The 27,247-nt window shown below is 44.1% G+C and overlaps 1 protein-coding gene across 1 annotated transcript in view; it reads right to left on the minus strand.

Moving 5' to 3' along the window:
• Nucleotides 1-27,247, minus strand: part of sfi1 (SFI1 centrin binding protein) — a 242,981-nt gene that overhangs the window by 40,708 nt on the left and 175,026 nt on the right. The window contains exons 26-28 of the mRNA XM_059983256.1: nucleotides 16,751-16,927; nucleotides 5,134-5,420; nucleotides 1,587-1,682 (exon numbers count right to left, since the gene is read on the minus strand). Coding sequence (XP_059839239.1) covers nucleotides 1,587-1,682; nucleotides 5,134-5,420; nucleotides 16,751-16,927 — 560 coding nt within the window. The remainder of the gene's footprint in view (nucleotides 1-1,586; nucleotides 1,683-5,133; nucleotides 5,421-16,750; nucleotides 16,928-27,247) is intronic.

The following is a 27,247-nucleotide window of genomic DNA, read 5'->3' on the forward strand; positions in this document are numbered from 1 at the left end:
AAAGGCAAAATATATACAATAAGACAAACATTTGACGAACTGATGCTAAATAACATCGGATGTACTTGTTCCCACTTACGTACAAATCCGACTTAAAGACGGACTCAGGAACAGAACTTGTATGTAACCCGGGGACTGCCTGTACTCATGTATTCACTGGTTAATTCTTGTTTAAGCACTTTGCTCTTTGTTGAAAACTTTATTTTCATGATGATGTAGAAATGGCAGGAAGGGAACAGGAAGGTGAGGGGGAAATTTGTGAATGAACAAGAGAAGGTAGAGAGGAAAGAAGAACAAAATAAAGGTGAAAAATCCTCTAGGGAAGGTGGAAGATATACCAACCGATATCATGAAATGGTTTCAATTTATTTATTCCCAAGATAAATCTGGTTAGATTGCAATGAAGAAAAACTTTCGTCTGCTTCCTATGTTGACAACAGTTGCTTAATACTGAGAAAAGAAACACAAGGTACGATAACTTTAGGAAGTTGGAAAAACCCGTAGCGGTAACTGTTCCCATTTTCCTATTTCTCTCTCCCTCCAACAATTGCAGCACAGCGACAAACAAACGGCGGCAGCCTGTGTGAACTGCAGCGAACTTTATATTTCCATCGGACAATTCATTATCCCCTAGACAACGATAGAGCTTATTGATTATTATTATACCCGCACTTTTAGGTTTAGTATTGACGACGTATATTATCTGTATATTTGCATTGATATTATTTTTGTGTATTTTTACTAATAAATACTGTTAAAAATAGTATCACCAGACTCCAATGGACCTCTCTATCTTTGCTGGTAAGTGACCCAGTTACGGGGTTCGTAACAACATGGGGCCTCGTCTCGAGATTTGATACCAAATTGGAGGGCCAGTAAATCGGGCTTTTAAGTCCAAACTTGGATCTGGTTGCGTGGGTAACCAGATGGGAAACCAGCAAAGATGGACGTAGACGAATTTATAAAAAACCCGACTCCGGAGGCGCTAGAGGCTGCCACAAAGTCGGACTTGATAAATATTGCGAAAGGACTAAACCTCGCAGAGGTGAGGTTGTCGATGAAAAAGTGGGAGGTGCGGAGGGCCATAGCTCAGTATTATATTGTGAAGAATATGTTTTCTGCTGAGGTATTGGAAAATATCCCTGAAAAGGTACCAGCTAGTGGAACGGCTCAGTTAGAGTTGGAGAAATTGTGGCTGGACGCGGAACAGAGGAAAAGGGAGTATAAGCTCCAGCTAAAGGAGTTAGAGGTGAAAAGGGAGAAGGAAAGAGCTGAAAAGGAGCAGAAAAGAGCTGAAAAGCAGAGGGAGCATGAAATCAAATTAAACAGCTGGAAGCAGCTGAAAAGGAGAAGAGCCGAAAAAGAGAAGGAGAGAGCCGAAAAGGAGAGGGAGTATGAGGAGAAGGAGAAACAGAGGAAACATGAGCTGGACATGGAGAAGTTCAGGCAAGAGCGAAGAGATCAAGGGCCAGAGAGTTCGTAACAAACTGTACCACGTTAGTGAATACAGCTTACAAGAAAGTGCCAGCTCATGTTTGTGTTCTGAGTCAAATACACAGGACACTTTATATAATAAATATTCGTACCTGTTATTGCCACTGTCCTGAAGCTTTTTCTTTGGTGATGGTTTACTCAGGAAACTTGGTTTTCTTGGTTGCAATCTTGCCTGATGTTCAAAGTGTCTATTGATACATTGAAGCATTGAGGGATAGAATTAATCTTCAAAAGATGCCACAGTCTCTTGTCAAGTTCATTTGCAATTAACCATTACCTATATCTCTTAAGGTAATTCTGTTCATACAGTTTCACTTGGCGCTCTTATTCTATTCCAATCACTTATTTCCAATGAAAAACTTACACTTTATTCCAGAACTTTGTGTCAACAATTCTCGCACCACTTGGTGTTATATCCCACTGCCCCATGTGCTGCCAAATGACAGCACCTTCAATCACTCATTTTTTGTAGAGTAACTGGTACTTAAAACAAAATAAGTTTTTTTCTTCTTTTACGGATATCTGATTAGGTGAAGGACAACACAAAGAAAAGGGCCAGTATCAACAAATTGGGTGTTTTCTGTGTTAATCATCTGGTTAAGAAAAACAAGTTTCTCAGAGTCAAAAATAATTAGCTGCATGGAACATTGTGATCATGATTAATACCCAAAACCTTTGCTTTATTTTAAGGGAGTTAAAAAAAAGCCACATCTAGATTATCAAGGGGGGTTTAATATTCATTGCAGTTTTTTTTTTAGTATTTATACATTTCTTGATTAAGCCCAAAGAATTTTGCATGGTGAAACAATTTGTTCTTGCAACGCAGTGATCTGAATTTCTCTAAATTGAAGCCCATCTGATATGTCACCCCATGCTCAGTGAAGTGTGCCTCCTGAAGTGGCAGCTTGGGAAATATATCAGCAACAATACAAAATGAACAACACTCAGATAATAAATTAATATATTACTCCCCAACACATTAGCAGCATCTCAAGAGTATTAGTTTACTGACAACAAGAAATGGGCACCAGGTGAGTTAACAGAACAAGACCACCATGCACTTTTAAACTTATAGTACTTTATTCATGTTGCAGATTTCAACTGTTCAACGTGGGCAGATTATGAATACAGGGAGTTCATTGAATGATTACATATGAAGAGACCAAAGCTTTAAAACTGCATAGATTGAACAGATGAGACATAAGAGATTGCAAATGCTGGAAATCTGGAGCAACATGAAAAGGAACAAGAGGAACTCAGCAGATCAGGCAGGATCAACAGAGGGAAATGGATAGTTGACATTTCAGGTCAAGACTCTTCATCAATCTCCCCTCTTTCTCTCGAGTCCTGATGAGCTCCTTCAAATGCTTTGTAATTTGCTACAGATTGAACTTCTCCTTATCATTGCATATCCATGGAATGAAGTCATCCTCAATAGAATATTGTCAAAAGTACTTCCTGAATTTTAGACATTAACCTTCATGAGTAATTTCTTCACCACTTCTAGGGTGCGATTGAGCATGCATCAAAGTGAACTTGCAGGTGTAGATACAGTGGCATGCAAAAGTTTGGGCACCCCGGTCAAAATTTCTGTTACTGTGAATAGTTAAGTGAGTAGATGAACTGATCTCCAAAAGTCATAAAGTTAAAGATGAAACATTCTTTTCAAAACTTTAAGCAAGATTAGTGTATTATTTATGTTTTGTACAATTTTAGTATGAAAAAAAGGAAAGGAGCACCATGCAAAAGTTTGGGAACCCCAAGAGATTTGAGCTCTCAGATAACTTTTACCAAGGTCTCAGACCTTAATAAGCTTGTTAGGGCTATGGCTTGTTCACAGTCATTGTTAGGAAAGGCCAGGTGATGCAAATTTCAAAGCTTTATAAATACCCTGACTCCTCAAACCTTGTTCCAACAATCAGCACCCGTGGGCTTCTCTAAACAGCTGCCTAACACTATGAAAATTAAAATAAATGATGCCCACAAAGCAGAAGGCGGCTATAAGAAGATAGCAAAGTGTCTTCAGGTAGCCATTTCAGTTTGTAATGTAATTAAGAAATGGCAGTTAACAGGAATGGTGGAGGTCAAGTTGAGGTCTGGAAGAACAAGAAAACTTTCCCAGAGAACTGCTCGTAGGATTGCTAGAAAGGCAATTCAAAACCCCCGTTTGACTGCAAAAGACCTTCAGGAAGATTTAGCAGACTCTGGAGTGGTGGTGCACTGTTCCACTGTGCAACGACACCTGCACAAATATGACCTTCAAGGAAGAGTCATCAGAAGAAAACCTTTCCTACGTCCTCACCACAAAATTCAGCATCAGAAGTTTGTAAAGGAACATCTAAACAAGCCTGACGCATTTTGAAAACAAGTCCTGTGGACTGATGAAGTTAAAATAGAACTTCTTGCCACAATGAGCAAAGGTATGTTTAGAGAAAAAAGGGTGCAGAATTTCATGAAAAGAAATGACCATGCAGGATGCCCAAACTTTTGCTTTGGGCTCTTTTCCTTTTTTGTTATTTTGAAACTGTAAAAGATGGAAATAAAAAAGTAATCTTGCTTAAAATATTAAAGAAATGTGTCATCTTTAACTTTATGCCTTTTGGAAATCAGGTCATCTTTTACTCACTTAACTATTCACAGAGACAGAAATTTTGACCAGGGGTGCCCAAACTTTTGTATGCCACTGTATATTTAACATAAAGGTCTGTGTGAACATTGACCTGATCAGCAGTCATGGAATGTCTCTCAGCTTAGTTAGGGTTGCTACTTATTATTTTATGGGAAGAATTTGTGTTCAGCTTTTGCAGACACTGAAATTGACATGAAGGGAAAATGATGTAGTCATTCTGTTCCTCATACTGTATATTATGTATTTAAACTTTCTCAGCTTTAGTTTCAACTTCACTTATTTCCATTTTATGGGTGGTGCCTCCTTGTAACCTTTAACCTTGCACGTAATCACAAATAGCTCCATTTCATGTGCACTTCAGCTTAGCAGCAATAGACCATAAGACACCGGAGCAGAATTAGGCCATTTGGCCCATCAAGTCTTCACCACCATTCCATGATGGCTGATTTATTTTCTCTCATTTTCCTGCCTTCTCCCTGTTATCTTTGACACCCTTACTAATCAAGAACATATCAACTCTGCTTTAAAGATACCAAATGACTTGGTCTTCCCAGCTATCTTCCCAGCTTGGATTCATCACCCTCTGGCTAAAGAAGTTCCTCCTTATCTCTGCTCTAAATGAATGTCCTTATATTCTGAGGCTGTGCTCACATTCTCACTATGTCCATTCTATCTAGACCTTTCAATATTTGATACATTTCTAACAGATCTTCCCTCATTCTTCTAAACTCCAGTGAGTACAGACATAAAGCCATCAAGTGTTCCTCATATGCTAACCCTTTAATTCTTATAAACTTCTCTGGATCTCCTTCAATACTAGCGCATCCTTTCTTGGATAAAGAGCTCACAATACTCCAAGTGCAGTCTGACTAATGTCTTATAAAGCTTCAGCATTACATCCTTGTTTTTATATTCTAGCCTCTCAATAGCCCACAATATGAATGACAATTGATATGTCCACATATGCGCATTACTTTATCATAAGACAGAAAGGCAAGAAGTTTGCTTACAAACTGGGAAAGTCTGTGTCACCGAGCAGCACTGTTGGAAAGCTATCACATTGGACTGGATTTGCTGAAGCCTTTGGAATCATTTTCCTAGATGCACTCTTCAAGATGTGGGTTTTTGTACCAACATCCTTCGCTTTGCAAACCTCAGTGACTGGAAGCTTGAAGGCCACATTCTTTTCTCGTGCCGCGGCAGTGGATGTCTGCTTCAGCCTCTCCCTTTCGCAGAGTACCCTTTGCTTCCAAATCATTGCACAACGATAGACAACCTGATGAAGGCTATAAGCAGTCTGGGGAGAAAGATTTGAAGTTCAATGAAGATTAAATTAAATGCCAGCTATTATGATCAATAGGTAGGTCAATATTCCAATATTTTTATTGACTTGTACAAACTGTGGGCATCAAAAACTATTATTTGCCTCATCTAATTATCCCTGAAGTGGTTGTCAGCCACTTTCTTGAATTACTGCAGTCCCTTTGGGGAAAGGTACTCTCACATCCAACAAAGCAACAATGATATACAAAGCAACACACACAAAATGCTGGAAGAACTCAGAATCAGGAAGCATCTATGCAAATGAATGTCTTGGACCAAGACCCTTCTTCAGGACTGGAAAGGAAGGGGGAAGACACCAGAATAAAAAGGTGGGGGGAGGCAATGGAGGATAGCTAGAGGAGATAGGTGAAACCAGGTGGGTAGTAAGGATTAAGGATCAGAGGGGAAGGAATCTGATGGAAGTAGTAGTGGACAGTGGACCATAGGAGAAAGAGAAGGAAGAGGGGATCTTGGGGGAAGGGGGTTGATTGGCAGGTGAGAAAAGGCAAGAGGCCAGAGTAAGGAACAGAAGTAGAAGGGAAGGGGAGGAATTTTTTTTTAACTGGAAGGAGACATTGACTTTCATTCCATTAGGTTGAAGGCTACTCAGACAGAATATAAGGTGTTGCTCTTTCACCCTGAGGGAAGAAGTTCAAGAGTAGAGAGGTCATGTTGCAACTCTACAAATCTCTGGTGAGACCACACTTAAGAGTACTGTGTTCAGTTCTGGTCACCTCGTTATAAGAAGGATGTGGAAGCTGTGGAGAGGGTGCAGAGGAGACTTACCAGGACGTTGCCTGGATTGGAAAACAAGTCTTACGAGGCAAGGTTAGCAGAGCAAGGACTTTTCTCTTTGGAGCGTAGAAAGATGAGAGGGGACTTGATAGAAGTCTACAAGATTATAAGAGGCATAAATAAGGTGTATAGTTAGTACCTGTTTCCCAGAGCATGAACAGCAAACACCAGAGAGCATATGTACAAAGTTAAGGGAGGGAAGTTTGGGGGAGACATCAGGGGTAAGGTTTTTTGTTTACAGAGGATTGTGGGTGCCTGGAATGACTTACCAGGGATGGTGGTAGAGGCTAAAACATTCGGGGTATTTAAGAGCCTCTTGGACAGGCACATGGATGAAAGAAAAAGAGGGTTATGGGGTAGTATGGGTTTAATATTTTTTTTAAGGAATATGAGTCGGCACAACATCGAGGGCTGAGGGCTTGTACTATGCTGTAGTATTCTAACAAGCTCAGCATGGGTGCATGAAACAGCACCAATGCAATCATCACTGTGGCAGAGGAAGAGTTAGGGAGCATTATTGGGGAAGGCTTGGAACATGGACTATTCTACATAGAGGCAGGCGTAGCTGGAGCTCATGTGGGTGCCCATGGCTGCCCCTTGAGTCTGGAACAAGTGGAAGGTGCTAAAGGAAAAGTTGTTGAGGGTGAAGACCAGTTCTGCCAGACAGAGGACAGTGGTGGTGGAGGGTAACTGGTTGGTTCTTTTACTGAGAAAGAAGTGGAGAGTTTTAAGGCCTTCTTGATTGGCTATAAAAGTGCAGAGGGACTGGACATCCATAGTGAAAATGAGGCGGTCAGGGCCAAGGAATTGAAAGTTACTGAGGAGATCAAGAGCATGAGATATGTCACAGATATAGGTAGGAAGGGACTGAATCAACGGGGACAGAATGGAGTCAAGGTATGTGGACATGAGTTCAGTGGGGCAGGAGCAGACACAGACAATAGACCTATCCAGACAGTCAAGTTTTCCAATCTTGGGTGAGAGGTAGAAGCGAGTAGTGTGGGGTAAGGGAACTATGCGTCTGGTGCAGTGAATGGGAGTTCTCCAGAGTTGACAAGATCAGTGATAGTTTCAGAAATTGTTTTCTAATAATCTGGAGAGGGGTCCTCTTCAAAGGGTAGGTATGAGAAGGTGTCTGAGAGTTGCTGCCTGGCCTCAGCAAATTAGTGGTCAGTGTGTCACACTGAACAGCAATCCCTTTGTCTGCAGGTTTTATGGTAAGGTAGGGATTAGTGTGGAGAGAGTGGAGAGCAGTGTGTTCAGAGGGCATAAGATTCGAAGCAGAGACAGAAGTGCTGTAGTTGAGACTGTGGACATCTTGTTGGCAATTCAAGATGAAAAGATCCAAAGCAGACAAAGAATCTGAGCAGAGTGTCCAACAGAAGGAGGGTTATGATAGGAGAACGATCATCAGTGTGGGGTGTGGCATTCTTGCCAAAGAAATGGGCTTGGAGATAGAGGCGACAGACGAGCTTGTCATCATAGTGGGCATGGGGGCAAAATTCACTGAGGTGGGGGGCAAAGGGGGACAAAAGCAAGGCCCTTGCTGAGGACAGAATGTTGCACCTCAGAAAGGGGAAGGTCGGAGGGAACACTGAAGACATAGCAAGGATTCAAGCTGATATTGGGACGGGGGGGGGGGGGGGATTAAAAGGTCGGAGGGAACACTGAAGACATAGCAAGGATTCAAGCTGATATTGGGACGGGGGGGGGGGGGATTAAAAGTTACCACAGGGGGAAATAATATACAGTAGATTCTTGTTAATTGGACCATCAGTAAATCAAGGCAGCCGCTTATCTGGGACAACTTCTAAAGAACAAAAAAGAATCAATAACTTACAGTCAAACGAACACAGCAGTGGATGAATTCCTCCATCAATAACTATTAGGAACTAATACCCGGTTTTACAGCACTGCAGTAGTATTTGTTCTGAATTCATTTAAGTACATAATTTGTTACTCAGTATCTATTTAACTAAAACTTTGGCTAATTAGGTCAGATGCTTAACTGGGCATAAATGTACTGGTCCCAATGTGTACCAATTAACTGGAATCTACCAAATTTGTAAATCTCCAGAACTCATGGAGCTTAGTAAAATAGAGGGCTATAGGTAAGCCTAGTAATCTCTAAGGTAGGGACATGTTCGGCATAACTTTGTGGGCCGAAGGGCCTGTATTGTGCTGTAGGTTTTCTATGTTTCATCAGTCAAGGTTAGCGGTCCCATAAGGGGCATCTTGCCTAAAGATACTAGGCACCCGCTGGATCTGCAAATCAATTTTCCATTACAAGCCTGAACAGACATCTTGCACAATAAAGAGGACTCTTCATCTCGCAATCAAGCATGCCATGGCCCTTTCACCTTATTTTCTACCTGCTCTGTATTTTCTCTGTAACTAATCATATATTCTGCTTTCTGTTGCTGTATTTCCCTTCATACTACCCGATTATTTATGGTTTGAAGTGCTTTGGATTGATGGTCTGAAAAACCATGCTTCTCACTGTATCTTAGTACATGAATCACAATATGAATCTGATTACTAATTACCAAAATTAGGGTATATGATTGTGCGCCACAGTTCTCCAGGAGACATTGGATTGCACAGCAAGAGAGAGATTTTAAAAGAAGTTAGCAGGAGCATTCAGGACATTCTGTGCGTCATAGTTCTCGAGGAGACAATGGATTGATTAGCGGGAGATTTCAAAAGAAGTGAGCGGCAGCAGTCAGAACATTCTGTGTGCCAGTTCCTCAGGAGATGTTGGAGTATGCGTCATCAGGCAGGCACTTGGCAAGGTCCAATTACAAGAAGATAAGTTTGAGCAGGGCAGACATTGCGTGAGTAGGCCCATGCTAGAGTGGGGAATTCAGGCTTTGACTCAGAGGCTTTGGTGAAGAGAGGCGAAGGTTAAAGGTAGATTATTTTCATTTAATTTTTCTTTCTTTTTTCTTTTTTATTGCACAGTTAACAGCAGTGATAGTGGAATGTCCCTCTTACAGGATGTGGGAAGGCAGGGAGACCTCCAGTGTCCCTGATGATTATACCTGCAAAAAGTGCATCCAGCTGCAAGTTCTTTTAAACCACGTTAAGGAAATGAAACTGGAGCTGGATGAATTCCGGATCATTTGGGAGGCTGAGCGGTTGATTGTCAGGTCATATAGGGAGGTAGTTATACCCAAGGTACAGGGCACAGGTAACAGGGTGACCATCAGTAAGGGGTAAAGGAGATAGGCAGCCAGTGCGGAGTACCCCTGTGGCCACTCCCCTCAAGAACAGGTATAACAAACAGGCTTTGGATATTGTTGCGGGGGGTAAGGTGGGAGATGAAGTAGCAGAGGAAAGTTACAGTGGTCAGGTCTCTGGAATTAAACCCAACCCTGTAGTTGAAAAGGGAAGGGGGAGAATAGACAAGCTGTCGTGATAGGGGATTCACTGTTGAGGGGAACAAACAGGAGATTCACGGATGGACGTTGGGGTGTTAGGCTCAGGGACATCAGCCAGAGGTCATAGTTCACATCGGTATCAATGACATGGGTAGAAAGGTTAACAAGGTCCTGTAAAGTGAGTTCAGGGAGTTTGGTGCAAAGTTAAAGGACAGGTTACTACCCGTGCTCTTGAGACTAGAAACAGGAAGATCATACGGTTTAACCTGTGACTAAACAGCTGTTGCAGGAGGGAGGGCTTCAGAGTTTTGGATCACTGGGCTCTCTTCCAGGGAAGGTGGGACCTGTACAGATAGGACAGTTCGCGCCTGAACTGGAGAAAGACTAACATCCTTGTGGAAGGATTAGTAATGATGTATGGTGGGGGAGGGAGAGGGAGTTGTTTTAAACTTAGGTTAGAGTGGGATGGGAACCAGAGGAACAGAGCATATAGTGGCGTGGTTGTAGGGAAAGAAGTTGTTAAGACTATATTCAAACACAGGAATCAAAAGATTAAACCTGGTGGGATTAATGTTCTGAGTTGGGCATATTTCAATGCAAGGATAATTATCGGAAAGGCGGATGAGCACAGGGCATGGATCATCACATGGAATTATGACATTGTAGCTATTAGAGAGATTTGGCTGCAGGAGGGACAGGACTGGCAACTCAGTGTTCCAGGGTTCTGTTGTTTTGGATGTGATAGAGTGGGAGGGATTAAAGAGGGAGGTGTCAGGGAAAATGTCATGGCATTGCTCAATGTCAGTGCTCAGACAGGACAGATTAGAAACTAAGGTTGTATGGATGGAAGTGGGGAATAAAAAAGGGGGATGATCATGTTAATTGGATTACATTACAGACTACCCAACAGTCCGTGGGATTTAGAGGAGCAAATTTGTATAGATCATAGACTATTACAAGAAACATAAGGTTGTGATAGTAGGTGATTTTAACTTTCCAAATATTAACCACATTATGGAAAAGGACAGGTCTGGTCCTCCAGTCGAGATTCTAAGTTGGTGAAAGGCCACTTTTAACAGTCTCAGAAAGGATCTGGCAAGCATGGATTGGGCCAGGTTGTTTCTGGCACAGGTGTAGTTGGTAAGTGAGAGGCCTTCAAAAGTGAGGTTTTCAGAGTACAGAGTTTGTATGTTCCTGTCAGAATAAAAGGCAAAATTAACAGTTTCAGAGAACCCCAGGTTTCTAAAGATATTGGGGCCCCCAGTTATGAAAAAGTAGGACGCGCAAAGCAGGTGTAAGGGGTTTCTTCTTTTATGTTACTGCTAAGGCTAATAAAATGCTTCTTTGTTATGTTAATTAGTGAGGGAGTGCTTTCTCTCGCAGCTTGTTTGGGTTATAATTACTGATAACGAGAATAGTATACTAGAGCGAGAAGGCGCGATGCTGTAGCTGGGCAATGGAACGGACATCGAGCGGGGGTCCGAGGCCCAGGGTTTTCAGCGAGGAGAGGAGCCGAGGACAGATTCATGTGGAGCGCCTGGTCGACCACCATGGTTGGTCCCAGGCAGCAGGTCGAGGAGGTCGGAGGGGATCGAATGGTGGCAAGAAGACATCGTTAACTGAGCTCCAATGGTTGTGCATGAAGCGGTTGGACTTTGATAAGTTTGGTGCCTTTTACTTTGCCTTTTATATTGTATCTCTATTAAGTACATAGTTCCAGTACGATCTATAAAGTGCAATCATTTAATCACATATGATTAAACGTCTGTTATTTGGCATGGTGGGGACATCACACAGCGTCTACACAAACTGATCACTCAGAAGGCTGCTTCCCCCTAGACTGAAGTGAGCTGAGCGAGCCTGAGGCTTACCGGGGGCTACACAGGTATAGGCAGGTAGGAACAAATGAGGTACTTGAGGAGTAGAAGAAATACAATAAACACTTAAAAGAAGGAAATCAGGCGGGCTACAAGTTGGCGCAAACTTGCTTCTAGCAGACAAGGTGAAGGAGAATCACAAGAACTTTTACAGATATACAATACTAAGAATGGTTGTTTGTCATCTATATCAACAATCTGAATGATAATATGGTAACCAGCATCAACACATTTGCAGATGACACCAAGATTGGGGCATAGTAAAGAAGGCTATCAAAGCTTGCAAGGGGATCTGAACTAGCTGGAAAATGGGCTAAAAACTGGCAGGTGGAATTTAAGGCAGACAAATGTACAGTGTTGCACTTTGAGAGGACAAACCAAAACAGAGCTTACACAGTGAGCAGTAAGACAGTGAGAAGTGCAGTAGAAGAGAGGGATTGGGAATACAGATCCACAATCCTTGAAAGTAGTGTCATAGGTAGACAGGGTCGTAAAGAAACAGTTTGGCACATTAGCCTTCATAGTTCAAAGTACTGAGTCCAGGAGTTGGGATGTTATGTTAAAGTTGTATAAGATGTTCATGAGGCCTATTTTGGAGTATAGTCTGCAGTTTTGGGCACTTATCTACAGGAAAGATGTCATTAAGGTTGAAAGAGTACAGAGAAAATTTACAAGATACTGAGGACCTGAGTTACAGGGTAAGATTGAATACTTTTGGACTTTATTCCATAAAGTGTAGAAGAATTAGAGGTAACTTTGTACAGAGATACAAAATTATGAGGGCTACAGATAGGGCAAATGCAAGCAGGCTTTTTCCATTGGGATTGGGTAAAACTAGAACTAGAGGTCATGGGTTAAAGGTGAAAGGTGGAATGTTTAAGAGGAAGATGAGGGGGAGCTTCTTCACTCAGAGGATTTTGAGTGTGTGGAATGAGATGCCACTGTAAGTGTTGGATGTGGGTTCAACTTCAACATTTGAGAGAAAATTGGACTGGTACATGGATGGGAAAGTATTAATCATCGATGTTTTTTTAAAAACATGCTCTTCATGGATGAAAGTCCTCTGGTACAGACACAGAACAATTTCAACTAATCAAAATTATTCTAGTATATAGTAAATGCACAGAGATATTTTTAAAATTTCAGATATGTCAATTTTCTCTGCCTTAATCCAAACTTCCTTTCCCCATTATTCCACAACACAAATAAACATTGTCAGACTTTTGGCAACATTTAAAATGCATCCGGTATTTCTTGAGATTGCTGGATCAACTTGAGTATCAATAACAGTCCAATACTTCCATGCAATTATTTTCCCATCAAGTTTAATGCTTTCTTACTATGGCACTCCCTTAACCATATAACAATTACGGCACAGAAACATGCCATCTCGGCCCTTCTAGTCCATGGTGAACGCTTACTCTCACCTCGTCCCACTGATCTGCACTCAGCCCATAACGCTCCATTCCTTTCCTGTCCATATACCTATCTAATTTTACTTCAAATACAATAGCGAACCTGCCTCTACCACTTCTACTGGAAGCTCATTCCACACAGCTACCACTCTCTGAGTAAAGAAACTCCCCCTTGTGTTACCCCTAAACTTTTGTCCCTTAACTCTCAACTCATGTCCTCTTGTTTGAATCTCCCCTAGTCTCAATGGAAAAAGCTTATCAACGTCAACTCTATCTATCTCTCTCATAATTTTAAATACCTCTATCAAGTCCCCCCTCAACCTTCTACGCTCCAAAGAATAAAGACCTAACTTGTTCAACCTTTCTCTGTAACTTAAGTGCTCAAACCCAGGTAAGATTCTAGTAAATCTCCTCTGTACTCTCTATTTTGTTGACATCTTTCCTATAATTCGGTGACCAGAACTGTACACAATACTGCAAATTTGGCCTCGCCAATGCCTTGTACAATTTTAACATTACATTCCAACTCCTATACTCAATGCTCTGATTTATAAAGGCCAGCTTACCAAAAGTTTTCTTTACCACCCTATCCACATGAGATTTCACCTTCAGGGAACTATGCACCATTATTCCTAGATCACTCTGTTCTACTGCATTCTTCAATGCCCTACCATTTCCATGTAGGTACTATTTTGATTAGTCCTACCAAAATGAGGCACCTCACACTTATCAGCGTTAAACTCCATCTGCCATCTTTCAGCCCACTCTTCTAACTGACCTAAATCTCTCTGCAAGCTTTGAAAACCTACTTCATTATCCACAACGCCACCTATCTTAGTATCATCTGCATTCTTACTAATCCAATTTAACACCCCATCATGCATTATACATTAATGTATATGGCAAACAACATTGGATCCAGTACAGATTCCTGAGGTACACCACTAGTCACCTTGTTAAAGGCCTTGTCCATATACACAACATCCACTGCTTTACCCTCGTCAACTTTCCTAGTAACCTCTTCAAAAAATTCAATAAGATTTGTCAAACATGACCTTCCATGCACAAATCCATGTTGACTGTTCCTAATCAGACCCTGTCTATCCAGATAATTATATATACCATCTCTAAGAAAACTTTCCATTAATTTACCCATCACTGATGTCAAACTTACAGGCCTATAATTGCTAGGTTTACTCTTAGAACCCATTTTAAACAATGAAACAACATAAGCAATATGTCAATCCTCCAGCACCATCCCCATTTCAAATGACATTTGAAATAATTCTGTCAGAGCCTCTGCTATTTCTACACTAACTTCCCTCAAGGTCCTAGGGAATATCCTGTCAGGACCCGGAGATTTATCCACTTTTATATTCTTTAAAAGTGCCAGCACTTCCTCCTCTTTAATTATCATAGTTTCCATAACTTCCCTACTTGTTTCCCTTACCTTACACAATTCAATATCCTTCTCCTCAGTGAATACCAAAGAAAAGAGATTGTTCAAAATCTCCCCCATCTCTTTTGGCACCACACATAGCTGTCCACTCTGATTCTCTAAGGGCCCAATTTTATCCCTCACTATCCTTTTGCTATTAATATAGCTGTTAAAACTCTTTGGACTTATTTTCACCTTACTTACCAAAGCAACCTCATATCTTCTTTCAGCTTTTCTAATTTCTTTCTTAAGATTCTTTTTACATTCTTTATATTCCTCGAGCACCTCATTTACTCCATGCTGCCTATATTTATTGTAGATCTCTCTCTTTTTCCAAACCAAGTTTCCAATATCCCTTGAAAACCATGGCTCTCTCAAACTTTTAACCTTTCCTTTCAACCTAACAGGAACATAGAGATTCTGTACCCTCAAAATTTCTCCTTTAAATGACCTCCATTTCTCTATTACATCCTTCCCATAAAACAAACTGTCCCAATCCACTCTTTCTAAATCCTTTCACATCTCCTCAAAGTTAGCCTTTCTCCAATCAAAAATCTCAACCCTGGATTCAGTCCTATCCTTCGCCATATTCATATTGAAACTAATGACATTGTGATCACTGGACCCGAAGTGCTCCCCAACACATACCTCCGTCACCTGACCTATCTCATTCCCTAACAGGAGATCCAACACTGCCCCTGTACCAATCATAGTTGGTACCTCTATGTATTGCTGCAAAAAACTATCCTGCACACATTTTACAAACTCCAAACCATCCAGCCCTTTTACAGTATGGGCTTCCCAGTCTATGTGTGGAAAATTAAAATCTCCCACTATCACAACCCTGTGCTTACTACAAATATCTGCTATCTCTTTACAAATTTGCTCCTCCAATTCTCGCTCTCCATTAGGTGGTCTATAATACACCCCTATAAGTGTTACTACACCTTTCCCATTCCTCAATTCTACCCAAATAGTCTCCCTAGATGAGCCCTCTAATCTATTCTGCCAGAGCACCGCTGTAATATCTTCTCTGACAAGCAATGCAACACCTCCCCCTCGTCTCTCCGATTCTATCACACCTGAAGCAGTGAAATCCAGGAATATTTAGTTGCCAATCACACCCCTCCTGCAACCATGTTTCACTAATAGCTACATCATATTTCCAGGTATCAGTCCATGCTCTAAGCTCATCCACCTTTCTTACAATGCTCCTAGCATTAAAATAAATGCATTTAAGAAATTCTCCACCTCTTCCTCTCTGTTTATTTCTAACGGTGCAAACAACTTTACTATCTTCTTTTTCTTCCTTCTCTCATACATCTGTTCCTACACTCTGGTTCCCCTCCCCCCTTGTATCTAGGTGAAATCCACTGGAGCCTCTCTAGCAAACCTACCTGCAAGAATATTTGTCCCCCTCCAGTTCAGATGTAAACTGTCCCACTGGAACAGGTCCCACCTTCCCTGGAAAACTGCCCAATTATCTATAAATCTGAAGCCCTCCTTCCTGCATCATGTCTTCAGCCATGTGTTGATCTGCGCCATCTTACTATTTCTAAACCCACTTGCACGTGGCACTGGTAGCAATCCTGAGATTGCTATCCCCTATCACTACTGCTCTCCTCTTTTCCCTCCTTCCCTTCTGAGCGGAGGGTCCAGTCTCAGTGCCAGAGATGCAACCAATGCAACTTGTCTCTGGTAGGTTGTCCCCACCAAAAGTATCCAAAATGGTCACTCTTTGCCTGTTCTCCATCTCCCTCTGGTGCTCCCCTCCCCCTTTATTTCTCCCTAGGCCTCCGATCCCATAATCCTTTCTCTTCTCCAGCTTTGTATCCCTTTTGCCAATCAACTTTCTATCTCTTAGCTTCATCCCTCCCACTCCTGTCTTCTCCTATCATTTTGGATCTCCCCCTCCCCCCCCACTTTCAAATCTCTTACTATCTTTTCTTTCAGTTAGCCCCGACGAAGGATCTCGGCCCGAAACGTCAACTGTACTTCTTCCTATAGATGCTGCCTGGCCTACTGTGTTCCGCCAGCACTTTGTGTGTATTGCCTGAACTGTATTCTGTTGTTTTATAAGTTCTTTTCTTCATTTTATTCCCTCTCTAACTTCCCTCAATTTTATAAACAATGCTCACCATTTCAGATGCTCCTTTTGACCTACAGTTCTTCCCTGTCCCTCGTAACAACTTAAAACCTAATTTTCACCTGCCTGTTTCAACCTGAAACATCAACCATCTTTCCACAGATGCTGCCTAACTTACTGAGTGTTTGCAGAACTTGTGTTTTTATAATCAGAAACAAACTTATTGCTCCTTATGATATTGTTAATTGTGAATGCAAAAGTTCAGAGAGATTCGCAGATGTCAGCTTCAAATCTCCCTGCTTCAGAGTCTTACCTTCACTTGACGTTCAACAGCAATATGCCTACGCAACTGGATCATGTCAGAGGTATACTGAAGAACTGCAGCAACTCCCATTCGCAAAAGGTGACTCTGATAGTTTTCCACTGCTTTTGCAATGCGTAATCTTTTTCTCTGTTGCTCCCGCATGTTTATCAGCCAGGCATCAAATACCTGAAAAGGAAACAGGCTGGAGGCTGAAGACCTTAACTACAGGAAGAGTACACTTCAGTCTTCTAAGTTTTTTTACTCAGAGAGTGGTGAGTGCGTGGAATGGGCTGCCGGCAACGGTGGTGGAAGCAGATACGATAGGGTATTTTAAGAGTCTTTTAGATAGGTGGATGGAGTTTTAAAAAAATAGAGGGCTATGGCTAAGCCCGGTAATTTCTAAGGTAGGGACATGTTCAGAACAGCTTTTTGGGCCGAGGGCCTACATTGTGCTGTAGATTTTCTATGTTTCTATGTTTAAAAACAAGCCTGGAAACTATAGGCTAGTGAGCCTGATATCAATAGTAGGTACAATACTGGAAGATATTCCAAGGGACAGGATATATAAGTATTTGGATATTCAGGTCTGGTTAGGGCTAGTCAACATAGATTCATACATTATAGGTCATGTCCAACAAATCTTATACTTTTCTTTTAAAGGAGGTTACCAGACGGTTGACGAAGGAAAAGCAGTGAATATTGTCTACATGGAGTTTAGCAAGATCTGTAACAAAGACCAATTTGGAGTGCTGGTCCACAATGATAAGTTGCTCAGCATTCAGGATGAAGTAATAAACTGAATTCAACATTGGCTTAATGGGAGAGGCCAGAGAGTGATGATAGATGGTTGCTTCTCTGAGTGAAGACCGGTGACTAGTTGTGTGCAGGGACTGATGTTGAGTCCATTGTTCCTTGTCATCTATATTAATGCTTTGGATAATAATGTGGTAAACTGGATCAGCAAATTCACAAATAAACCAAGATTGAGGGTGTAGTAGATAGTAAGGGTAACAAAGCATGCAGAGGATCTGCACCAGCTGGAAAAATGGGTTGAAAAATGGTAGATGGAATTTAATGCAGATAAGTGTGAGGTCTTACACTTTGAGAGGACAAACCAGGACAGGACATTTTAATGAATGGTAGGGCACTGAAGAGTGCAGTAGAACAAAGGGACCTGGGAATACAGATCCATAATTCCTTGAAAGTGGTGTCACAGGTAAATAGGGTCATAAAGAGAGCTTTTAGCACATTGGTCATAAATCAGAGCAGTGAATACAAGAGCTGGGATGTTATGTTGAAGTTATATAAGACACTGGTGAGCCCTGATTTGGAGTATTGTGTGCAGTTTGAGTTACCTACCTATCAGAAAGTACATAGATAAAATTTACAAGGATATTACTTGGACTTGAGGACCTGAGTTATGTAGCCCTCCGTTAGTCTCAATAGACCATGGATCTGCGCTTTGGAAAGTTTCCAGGGCATAAGCCTGGGCAAGATTTTTTTTTAATGGAAGACTGGCAGTTGCCCAAGCTGCAAGCCTCCCCCTCCATGCCACCGATGTTGTTCAATGGAAGGGCATTAGGACCCATGCACCTTGGCACTGTTGTCGTCACAGAGCAATGTTGTGGTTAAGTGACATACACACAGACTCAGCCAAGGCTTGAACTAGCAACCTTCAGATGACTAGACAAACGCCTTAACCACTTGGCCACCTGAGTTATAGGGAAAATTTGAATAGGTCAGGATTTTATTCACTGGAAGTAGGAGAAACGGGAGATTTGACAGATTTATACAAAATGTTGAGGGGTAAAGGCAAGCAAGCTTTTTCCACTAAAGTTGGACCAGTGAGGATATTTCAACAAAACATCTGCAGAAGTTTACTTAATCTCCTATATAAGTAAAAACCCTAGCACACCTTCCTTATGACTTCGTCTAGTTGCTGGGCATAGGACAGGTCATCTGATCTGCTAACACCTAGGAATTAGAGCTGTTGACCTCTCCGCCACCAATCCACTAATTAGGAGGCCTCCTTTCTCTTCCTAAAGTCAACAACCAACTTTTTAGTTTTACTGACATTGAGCAAGATGCGGTTGTTGCAGCACCACTCAACCAGGTGCAAGTTGATGCATTATACCCATGATTTGGAGAATCTGAAAATGGTATTGGAACTGCGTTTAGCCACATGGTCTAGCACGTACAGGGAGTACGTGTTGATTGTCAGCAAGGAGATCTTGTTACCAATCCTTACTGATTGACATTTGCCAATGAGGAAGAAGAGGATCCAGTTGCAAAGGGAAATAGTAGGATCAGTAACATGATATCGGTTGTTGACCTGTTTCAGTGATGGACGAATTGCAGTGGGCCGCGTTTGTCCAGGAGGCTAGAGCTAATAAGTGCCATGACAAGCTTCTCAAAGCACTCCAAGATAGTGGATGTCAGAGCCTCTGGGTGGTAGTTATTTAGACATGTTACCTTGTGTTTCTTAGGTGCCAGAACGATAGTCTTCTTAAAGTAGGTGGGAACCTCAGGTTAAAGTAGAGAGAGGTTAAAAATGCCTACAAATATTCCTGCCAACTGATCTGTGCAGGATCTAAGGACACACTTAGGGATACCGTCTGGGCCAAATGATTTCCACAGGTTCACTCTCAAGAAGACTGATCTTATGCACACAACGGTGGCTGTGGATTCAGGTGCATTGGACGCTAAAGGGGTGAGTGGTGAGATTCCAATCCCCTTCGGTTCAGAACAGGCATAGAATGCTTTAAGCTCATCACTGTTGTCCAGAATGCTACCTAACTTGGTCCCATTGCACATTCTAACATGTAAGCCCTGCTACAATTGACAGCTTGTCTGGGGCTAGATTTTGGACTAGTATTGTGCATGGGCATCCCTGATAGCTTTATGGAGGGGATGTTCTTCAGGATTATGGTGTATTAACATTTTTAAAAAACAGCATAATGTAAAAATTTGGAACCATTCAAGGTACAGTGTAAACCTTTGAAACTGCAGACTTTAGCCTTGTGGCTGCAGCTTCACCACCACCTCTTCAAGTATAACTAGGGAAGCAATGAATTCTGGTCTTGCCAGTACCATCTCACATGTTGAAAAAAACATTTGAAGATTACAATCCTGATAGGTAGGGTTTAGTATTAATTGTGCTGTTTATTATGCCCAGTCATCATAAGGTGAATATACATGAAATACTGTGGAAGGTGGCACAACTTGGAAAGGAGAAGTGCACTAATGTCATAATCTTACAAGCAAAATAGATATGATTTTCCATGCCACATGATATCCTAACCATACATTGAAAGTCACTAAAGAATTCTAGAAAGGAAAGGAAAGATAGAGGAATTATGATAGGGGAAAGATAGAGAACATGATTAAATATTCTCATTTCAGCCTGACACAGCTAAAAAGCACAACTGCTTCCAAGGTCAGTACAGTCAACAAAGATGTCTTAATGTGCTTAAACAAACCATCACTGCTTAAAACTGACAGAAACAATGCCGATTGTGGACAGACTCCTTGCCAGATTCCATGTAGGAAATGTGGTTGCAGGTCAAGGATACAAATGCGCTTAAGGAAACAGGGTTTTAAACTCCCAAAACTGAATATCTTGCTGGCAAACGTGCAGTCTCTGGTGAATAAAATTGAAGATCTCAGAGCTAGGGTGCTGAATCAGAGGGACATTAGGACCATGTGTGTCCTTTGTTTCACAGAATCCTGGGTAACCCCTTCTGCACCAGATGCAGCAATTCAGACGAGTTTACTATACACCATCAGGATAGATCTATAGAGTCTCTCAAAAACAGAGTTGGAAGAGTATGCCTCATGATCAACTTTTCTTGGTCACAAATATATCAGTGCTGTCCCAATTCTGCTCACCAGACCTGGAATATCTAGCAGTTAAGTGCCATCCATTTTACCTACCATGAGAGATTTCCAGGATCATTTTGGTAGTGGCATACATTTCACTTCAGGCCAAAGTCAAACAGGCTTTAGATGATCTGAGCAATGGGATCAACATGCACGAAACAGCGCACCCTAACACTTTCTCCATCGTTTTGGGGGATTTTAACAAAGCCTGTCTAAAAAAAATCACTAAGCAATTACCATCAACAGATCACTTGCAATATCAGAGGAAGCAACATACTGGACCACTGTACACCACCATCAAGAATGCCTACTGTGCTATTCCACGTCCTCACTTCCGGAAGTCTGATCACTTGGCTGTTCTTTTACTCCTTGAGTATAGGCAGAGACTTAAGACTGCAACACCAATAGTGAGGACCAAGAAGGTTTGGACAAGGGAAGCACAGGAGCACCTACAGGACTGCTTTGAATTGGTGGACTGGACTGTATTCAAGGATTCAGCTTTAAATCTGGATCAGTATGCTGCAGTTGTTACCAACTTCATTAAAACCTGTGTGGATGAGTGTGTGCCCACAAAGACTTACTGTACATTCCCAAACCAAAAGCCGTGGATGAACCAGGAGGGTTGTGGCCTGGTGAAGGCTAGATCTGTGGCATTCCAGGCTGGCAACCCAGGTCTGTACCAGAAAGACCAGGTATGATTTGTGGAGGGCTATTTCTAGGGCAAAGAGACAATTTTGAATGAGGTTGGAGGTGACTTCGTATATACGACAACTCTGGCAGGGTTTGCAAGACATTACTTCCTATAAACTCAACACCTTCTATGCCCGCTTTGAAAGGGTGAATATAACTACAGCTGTAAAGATCTGAGCTGCACCCGGTGACCCTGTGACCTCAGTCTCAGAGGCCGATGTTAAGCTGTCTTTAAAGAGGGTGAACCCTCGCAAGGTGGAAGATCCCGACGGAGTGCCTGGTAAGATTCTTAAGAACTTGTGCCAACCAACTGGGGGAGTATTCAAGGACATTTTCAACCTCTCACTGCTACAGGCTGAAGTTCCCACTTGCTTCGAAAAGGCAGCAATTACACCAATGCCTAAGAAGAATAATGCGAGCTGCCTTAATGACTATCGCCCAGTAGCACTCACATCGACAGTGATGAAATACTTTGAATGGTTGGTCCTGCCTCAGCAAGGACCTGGACCCATTGCAATTTGCCTATTGACACAATAGGTCAATGGTAGATGCAATCTCAATAGCTCTTCACACTGCCTTAGACCACGTGGGCAATACACCTATGTCAGGATGCTGTTCATCAACTATAGCTCAGCATTTAACACCATCTTTCCCACAATCCTGATTGAGAAGTTACAGAACCTGGTCCTCTGTATCTTCCTCTGCAATTGGATCCTCGACTTCCTAACCAGAAGACCACATTCTGTGTGGATTGGTGATAACATCTCCTCCTTGCTGACGATCAATACTGGCGCACCTCAGGGGTGTGTGCTTCGTCCACTGCTCTACCCTATAACACCCATGTCTATGCGGCTAGGCATAGCTCAAACACCATCTATAAACATGCTGATGATACAACCATTGCTGGTAGAGATGAAAGGGCTTACAGCAGCAAGGTATGCCAACTAGAGGAGTGGTGTCCCAGCAACAACCTGGCACTCAGCGCCAGTAAGACGAAAGAGCTGATTGTGGACTTCAGGAAGGATAAGTCAAAGGAACACATACCAATCCTCATAGAGGAATCAGAAGCGGAGAGAGTGAGCAGTTTCAAGTTCCTGGATGTCAAGATCTCTGAGGACCAAATCTGGTCCCAACGTATCAATGCAGTTATAAAGAAGGTAAGACAGTAACTATGCTTCTTTAGGAGTTTGAAGAAATTTGGTATGTCAATAAATACACTCAAAAACTTCTATAGATGTATCGTGGAAAGCATTCTGACAGTCTGCATCACTGTCTGGTATGGGGGAGGCTACTGTACAGACCGAAAAAAGCTGCAGTGGGTTGTAAATTTAGTCGGCTTCATCTTGGGTATTAGTCTACAAAATACCCAGGACATCTTTAAGGAGTGGTGTCTTAGAAAGGCAGCGTCCATTATTAAGGACCTCCAGCACCCAGGGCATGCCCTTTTCTCACTGTTATCATCAGGTAGGATGTACAGAAGCCTAAAGGTACACACTCAGCGATTCAGGAACAGTTTCTCCCTCTCTCCCATCCGATTCCTAAGTGGGCATTGAACCCGTGAACACTATCTCATTTTTTTAATATATATTATTTGTTTTTTGCACTATTTTTAATCTATTCAATACGTATATCATAATTGATTGATTTATTGATTTATTTATTATTGTTATTTTTTTCTCTTCTGTATTATGTATTGTATTGAACTGCTGCTGCTAAGTTAACAAATTTCATGACACGTCAGTGATAATAAACCCGATTTTGTTTAAAATGTAGAGGCAGCTAAAGTGGTAGACTGTTGAAATAAAGCTGCTCCTTAAAAAGTAACAGTTAAGAAAATATTTTTACAAACAGTTCATTTGCTGATTCAAATAGCATGCTTTAGAGCTGGTGAGATTAAAGTTATTCACAAAAATATTGACATTGTCCTGCTCCTGGTTTTCACCACCTATGGTCCCTGCCTAGTTACTTTTCTGAATGTAGAGGGCTGGAAAAGCTTACCTATTACATCCTGACTGATGCTTAGCTTAGCAGAGCAAACCTAACAGCATGTAGGTATCAAGCTCCTATGTCAATATCCTGCCTGCCCCAACATGGAACACCATCACATCTCTTTGCTGTCAAAAGGCTTTTTAACAGCTTTTAACCGAATGTGATATAGATGTCAAAAGACTAATCAAATAGACTTACATATTTTAAATGATTATTTTTAAAGCATATTAAAATATTAATAATTAAAAGAATTACATAATTTTTAATATTAAAATAAAGAAGATTATTGCTTTTCTCCACACTGGGCTGGTAAGCACATAGCTGATTCAATGCTGGGCTCATTGATCAGCTTTGGACAGAAGGACAGACGTCTGGCCTCTGGACTTCAGATTTCCATGTTTGACAGAACGTGCACAGAAGTCCAAATTGCTAAGGCCATCAGTGGCTCATAATTAACAGGCCCCTTTAGAAACACGAGCAATAAATTGCAACTTGGCCCAATCAAACATGCAAATTTATGCTACCTGACCTGCTGAATTGCTGCAGCAGTTCATTTTGTGCCCTAAGTTCCATCACCTTCAGGCTCTTATGCTTATATATTTGATCTTGTAGCGGTGTGTTACACGCAGCGCTAAAATTACGACACGGAGTCGGTAACTGCAGTCGAAGGAAAAACTTTATTCGAAAACTTCAGCCTCACTTTTAAGCCTCTGTCAACCGGCCCCCCATGGCGAAGAGGCTCCAAAGCTCTGTGCTCGCAAACCCCCGTAGGCTATCTAATTGTGAGTCGGTTCGGATACGCTAGGAAATGAGTCGCCACATAACCCCCCCCCAGAACCGGCGATACACCCCCCAATGTCCACAGTCTGGGCCAGAACCTGCTTGGGAGGTCGGCCTCTGCGCCGAGGCGCCGGAAACTCGGCCGGTTGCGCCAGGTCCACATGGGCCGGCTTGAGGCGGTCCACCGTGAAAACCTCCTCCTTCCCCCCAACGTCCAGCACGAACGTGGACCCGTTGTTCCGGAGCACCGTAAACGGCCCCTCGTATGGCCGCTGCAGCGGTGGCCGATGCCCGCCCCTTCGTACAAACACAAACTTACAGTTCTGTAGGTCTTTGGGTACGCAGGTCGGGTGCCGCCCATGCTGTGAAGTGGGTATGGGGGCCAGGTTACCGAGCTTCTCGCGAAGTCTGCCCAGGACTGCAGCGGGTTCTTCCTCTTGCCCCCTCGGGGCTGGTAGGAACTCCCCGGGGACAGCCAGGGGCGCGCCGTATACCAACTCGGCCGACGAGGCGTGCAGGTCGTCCTTGGGCGCTGTGCGGATGCCGAGTAGGACCCAGGGAAGCTCGTCCGCCCAGTTGGCTCCTCGCAGGCGGGCCATGAGGGCCGACTTCAGGTGACGGTGGAAACGCTCCACTAGCCCGTTCGACTGTGGGTGGTAGGCAGTGGTGTGGTGCAGCTGAGTCCCCAAAAGGCTGGCCATAGCTGACCATCAGGCTGGAGGTGAACTGGGCGCCTCTGTCGGAGGTAATGTGGGCTGGTACACCAAAGCGGGATATCCAGGTGGCGATCAGGGCTCGGGCGCAAGATTCGGAGGTGGTGTTGGTGAGCGGGACCGCCTCTGGCCATCTTGTGAACCGGTCCACGATAGTCAGGAGGTAACGCGCTCCGCGCGACACTGGCAGGGGGCCCACGATATCCACATGAATGTGGTCGAAACGCCGGTGGGCGGGATGGAACTGCTGCGGTGGGGCTTTGGTGTGCCGCTGCACCTTGGCCATCTGGCAGTGCATGCACGTTCTGGCCCATTCACTGACCTGTTTGCGGAGTCCGTGCCAAACGAACCTGCTGGAAACCATCCGGACAGTTGTCCGGATGGAGGGATGCGCCAAGTTATGAATGGAGTCGAAAACACGTCGCCGCCAGGCTGTGGGGACGACCGGACGGGGCTGGCCGGTGGCGACGTCACAGAGTAGGGTCCTCTCACCTGGGCCCACGGGGAGGTCCTGGAGCTGCAAACCGGAGACTGCAGTCCTGTAACTCGGAATCTCCTCATCTACCTGCTGTGCCTCTGCCAGTGCCTCAAAGTCTACCCCTTGGGAAAGGGCATGAACGGTAGGGCGAGAGAGCGCATCCGCCACGACATTGTCCTTACCCGAGACGTGCCGGACATCCGTTGTGTATTCAGAGATGTAGGACAGGTGGCGTTGCTGGCGGGATGACCAGGGGTCGGATGCTTTCGTAAACGCAAAGGTAAGCGGTTTGTGGTCCGTGAACGCGGTGAAGGGCCGACCTTCTAGGAAGTACCTGAAATGCCGGATTGCCAGGTAGAGCGCCAACAGTTCCCGGTCAAAAGCACTGTACTTGAGCTCGGGTGGCCGCAGGTGTTTGCTGAAAAACGCCAGGGGTTGCCAGCGACCTGCGATGAGCTGCTCCAGCACCCCACCGACTGCCGTGTTTGATGCGTCCACTGTGAGGGCGGTAGGGGTGTCCATTCTGGGATGTACTAGCATTGCGGCGTCAGCCAAAGCTTCCTTCGTTTGAACGAAAGCGGCGGCGGACTCCTCGTCCCAGGTAATGTCCTTGCTCGGACCCGACATCAGGGCGAACAGGGGGCGCATGATCCGGGCAGCTGAAGGGAGGAAGCGGCGGTAGAAATTGACCATACCTACGAATTCCTGAAGGCCTTTGATCGTGGTGGGTCAGGGGAAGTGGCGGACCGCATCTACCTTAGCGGGCAGAGGGGTTGCCCCGTCTTTAGTAATCCTGTGGCCCAGGAAGTCAATGGTATCAAGTCCGAACTGGCATTTGGCAGGGTTGATTGTAAGACCGTACTCACTCAGTCGGGCGCAGAGTTGACGGAGGTGGGACAGATGCTCCTGACGACTGCCGCTGGCTATGAGGATGTCATCCAAATAGATGAACGCGAAGTCCAGGTCCCGTCCCACCGCGTCCATTAACCGCTGGAACGTCTGTGCGGCATTCTTCAGGCCGAACGGCATGCGGAGGAACTCGAAAAGGCCAAACGGGGTGATGAGAGCCGTTTTGGGGACGTCGTCAGGATGCATCGGGATTTGATGGTACCCTCGGACAAGGTCGACCTTGGAGAAGATCCGGGCGCCGTGCAGGTTTGCCGCAAAGTCTTGAATGTGCGGCACAGGGTAGCGGTCCGGTGTGGTAGCCTCGTTCAGCCTGCGGTAGTCGCCGCACGGTCTCCAGCCCCCCGTCGCTTTGGGCACCATGTGCAGGGGGGAAGCCCAGGGGCTGTCGGACCGCCGGATGATCCCCAATTCCTCCATTCTCTGGAACTCCTCCTTTGCCAGTCGGAGCTTGTCCGGGGGAAGCCGCCGAGCACGGGCATGGAGGGGTGGTCCTTGTGTCGGGATGTGGTGCTGTACGCCGTGTCGGGGCATGGCTGCTGTGAACTGCGGTGCCAGAACCGATGGGAACTCCGCCAGGACCCTGGTGAAGTCGTTGTCGGACAGCGTGATGGAGCCGAGGTGAGGGGCTGGCAACTGGGCCGCGCCCAGGGAGAACGTCTGAAAGGTCTCGGCGTGTACCAGTCTCTTCCTGGGCAGGTCAACCAGCAGGCTGTGAGCTCGCAAAAAATCCGCACCCAGAAGCGGTTGGGCTACGGCGGCCAGTGTGAAGTCCCACGTGAACTGGCTGGGGCCGAACTGTAGCTGCACCTGACGGGTGCCATAGGTCCTTACTGTGCTGCCATTCACGGCCCTCAGGGGGGGACCCGGTGCCCTGCTGCGGGTGTCGTAACTCGTCGGAGGTAAAACGCTGATCTCAGCCCCAGTATCGACCAAAAACCGGCGTCCCGACCTTCTATCCCACACATACAGGAGGCTATCCCAATGGCCAGCCGCCGTAGCCATCAGCGGCGGCTGGCCCTGGCGTTTCCCGGGAACTTGCAGGGCGGGCGGCAACGGCGGGCTTCTGCG

The sequence above is a fragment of the Hypanus sabinus genome, chromosome 10 (genome assembly GCF_030144855.1).
Source record: "Hypanus sabinus isolate sHypSab1 chromosome 10, sHypSab1.hap1, whole genome shotgun sequence".
Taxonomy (NCBI): Eukaryota; Metazoa; Chordata; class Chondrichthyes; order Myliobatiformes; family Dasyatidae; genus Hypanus; species Hypanus sabinus.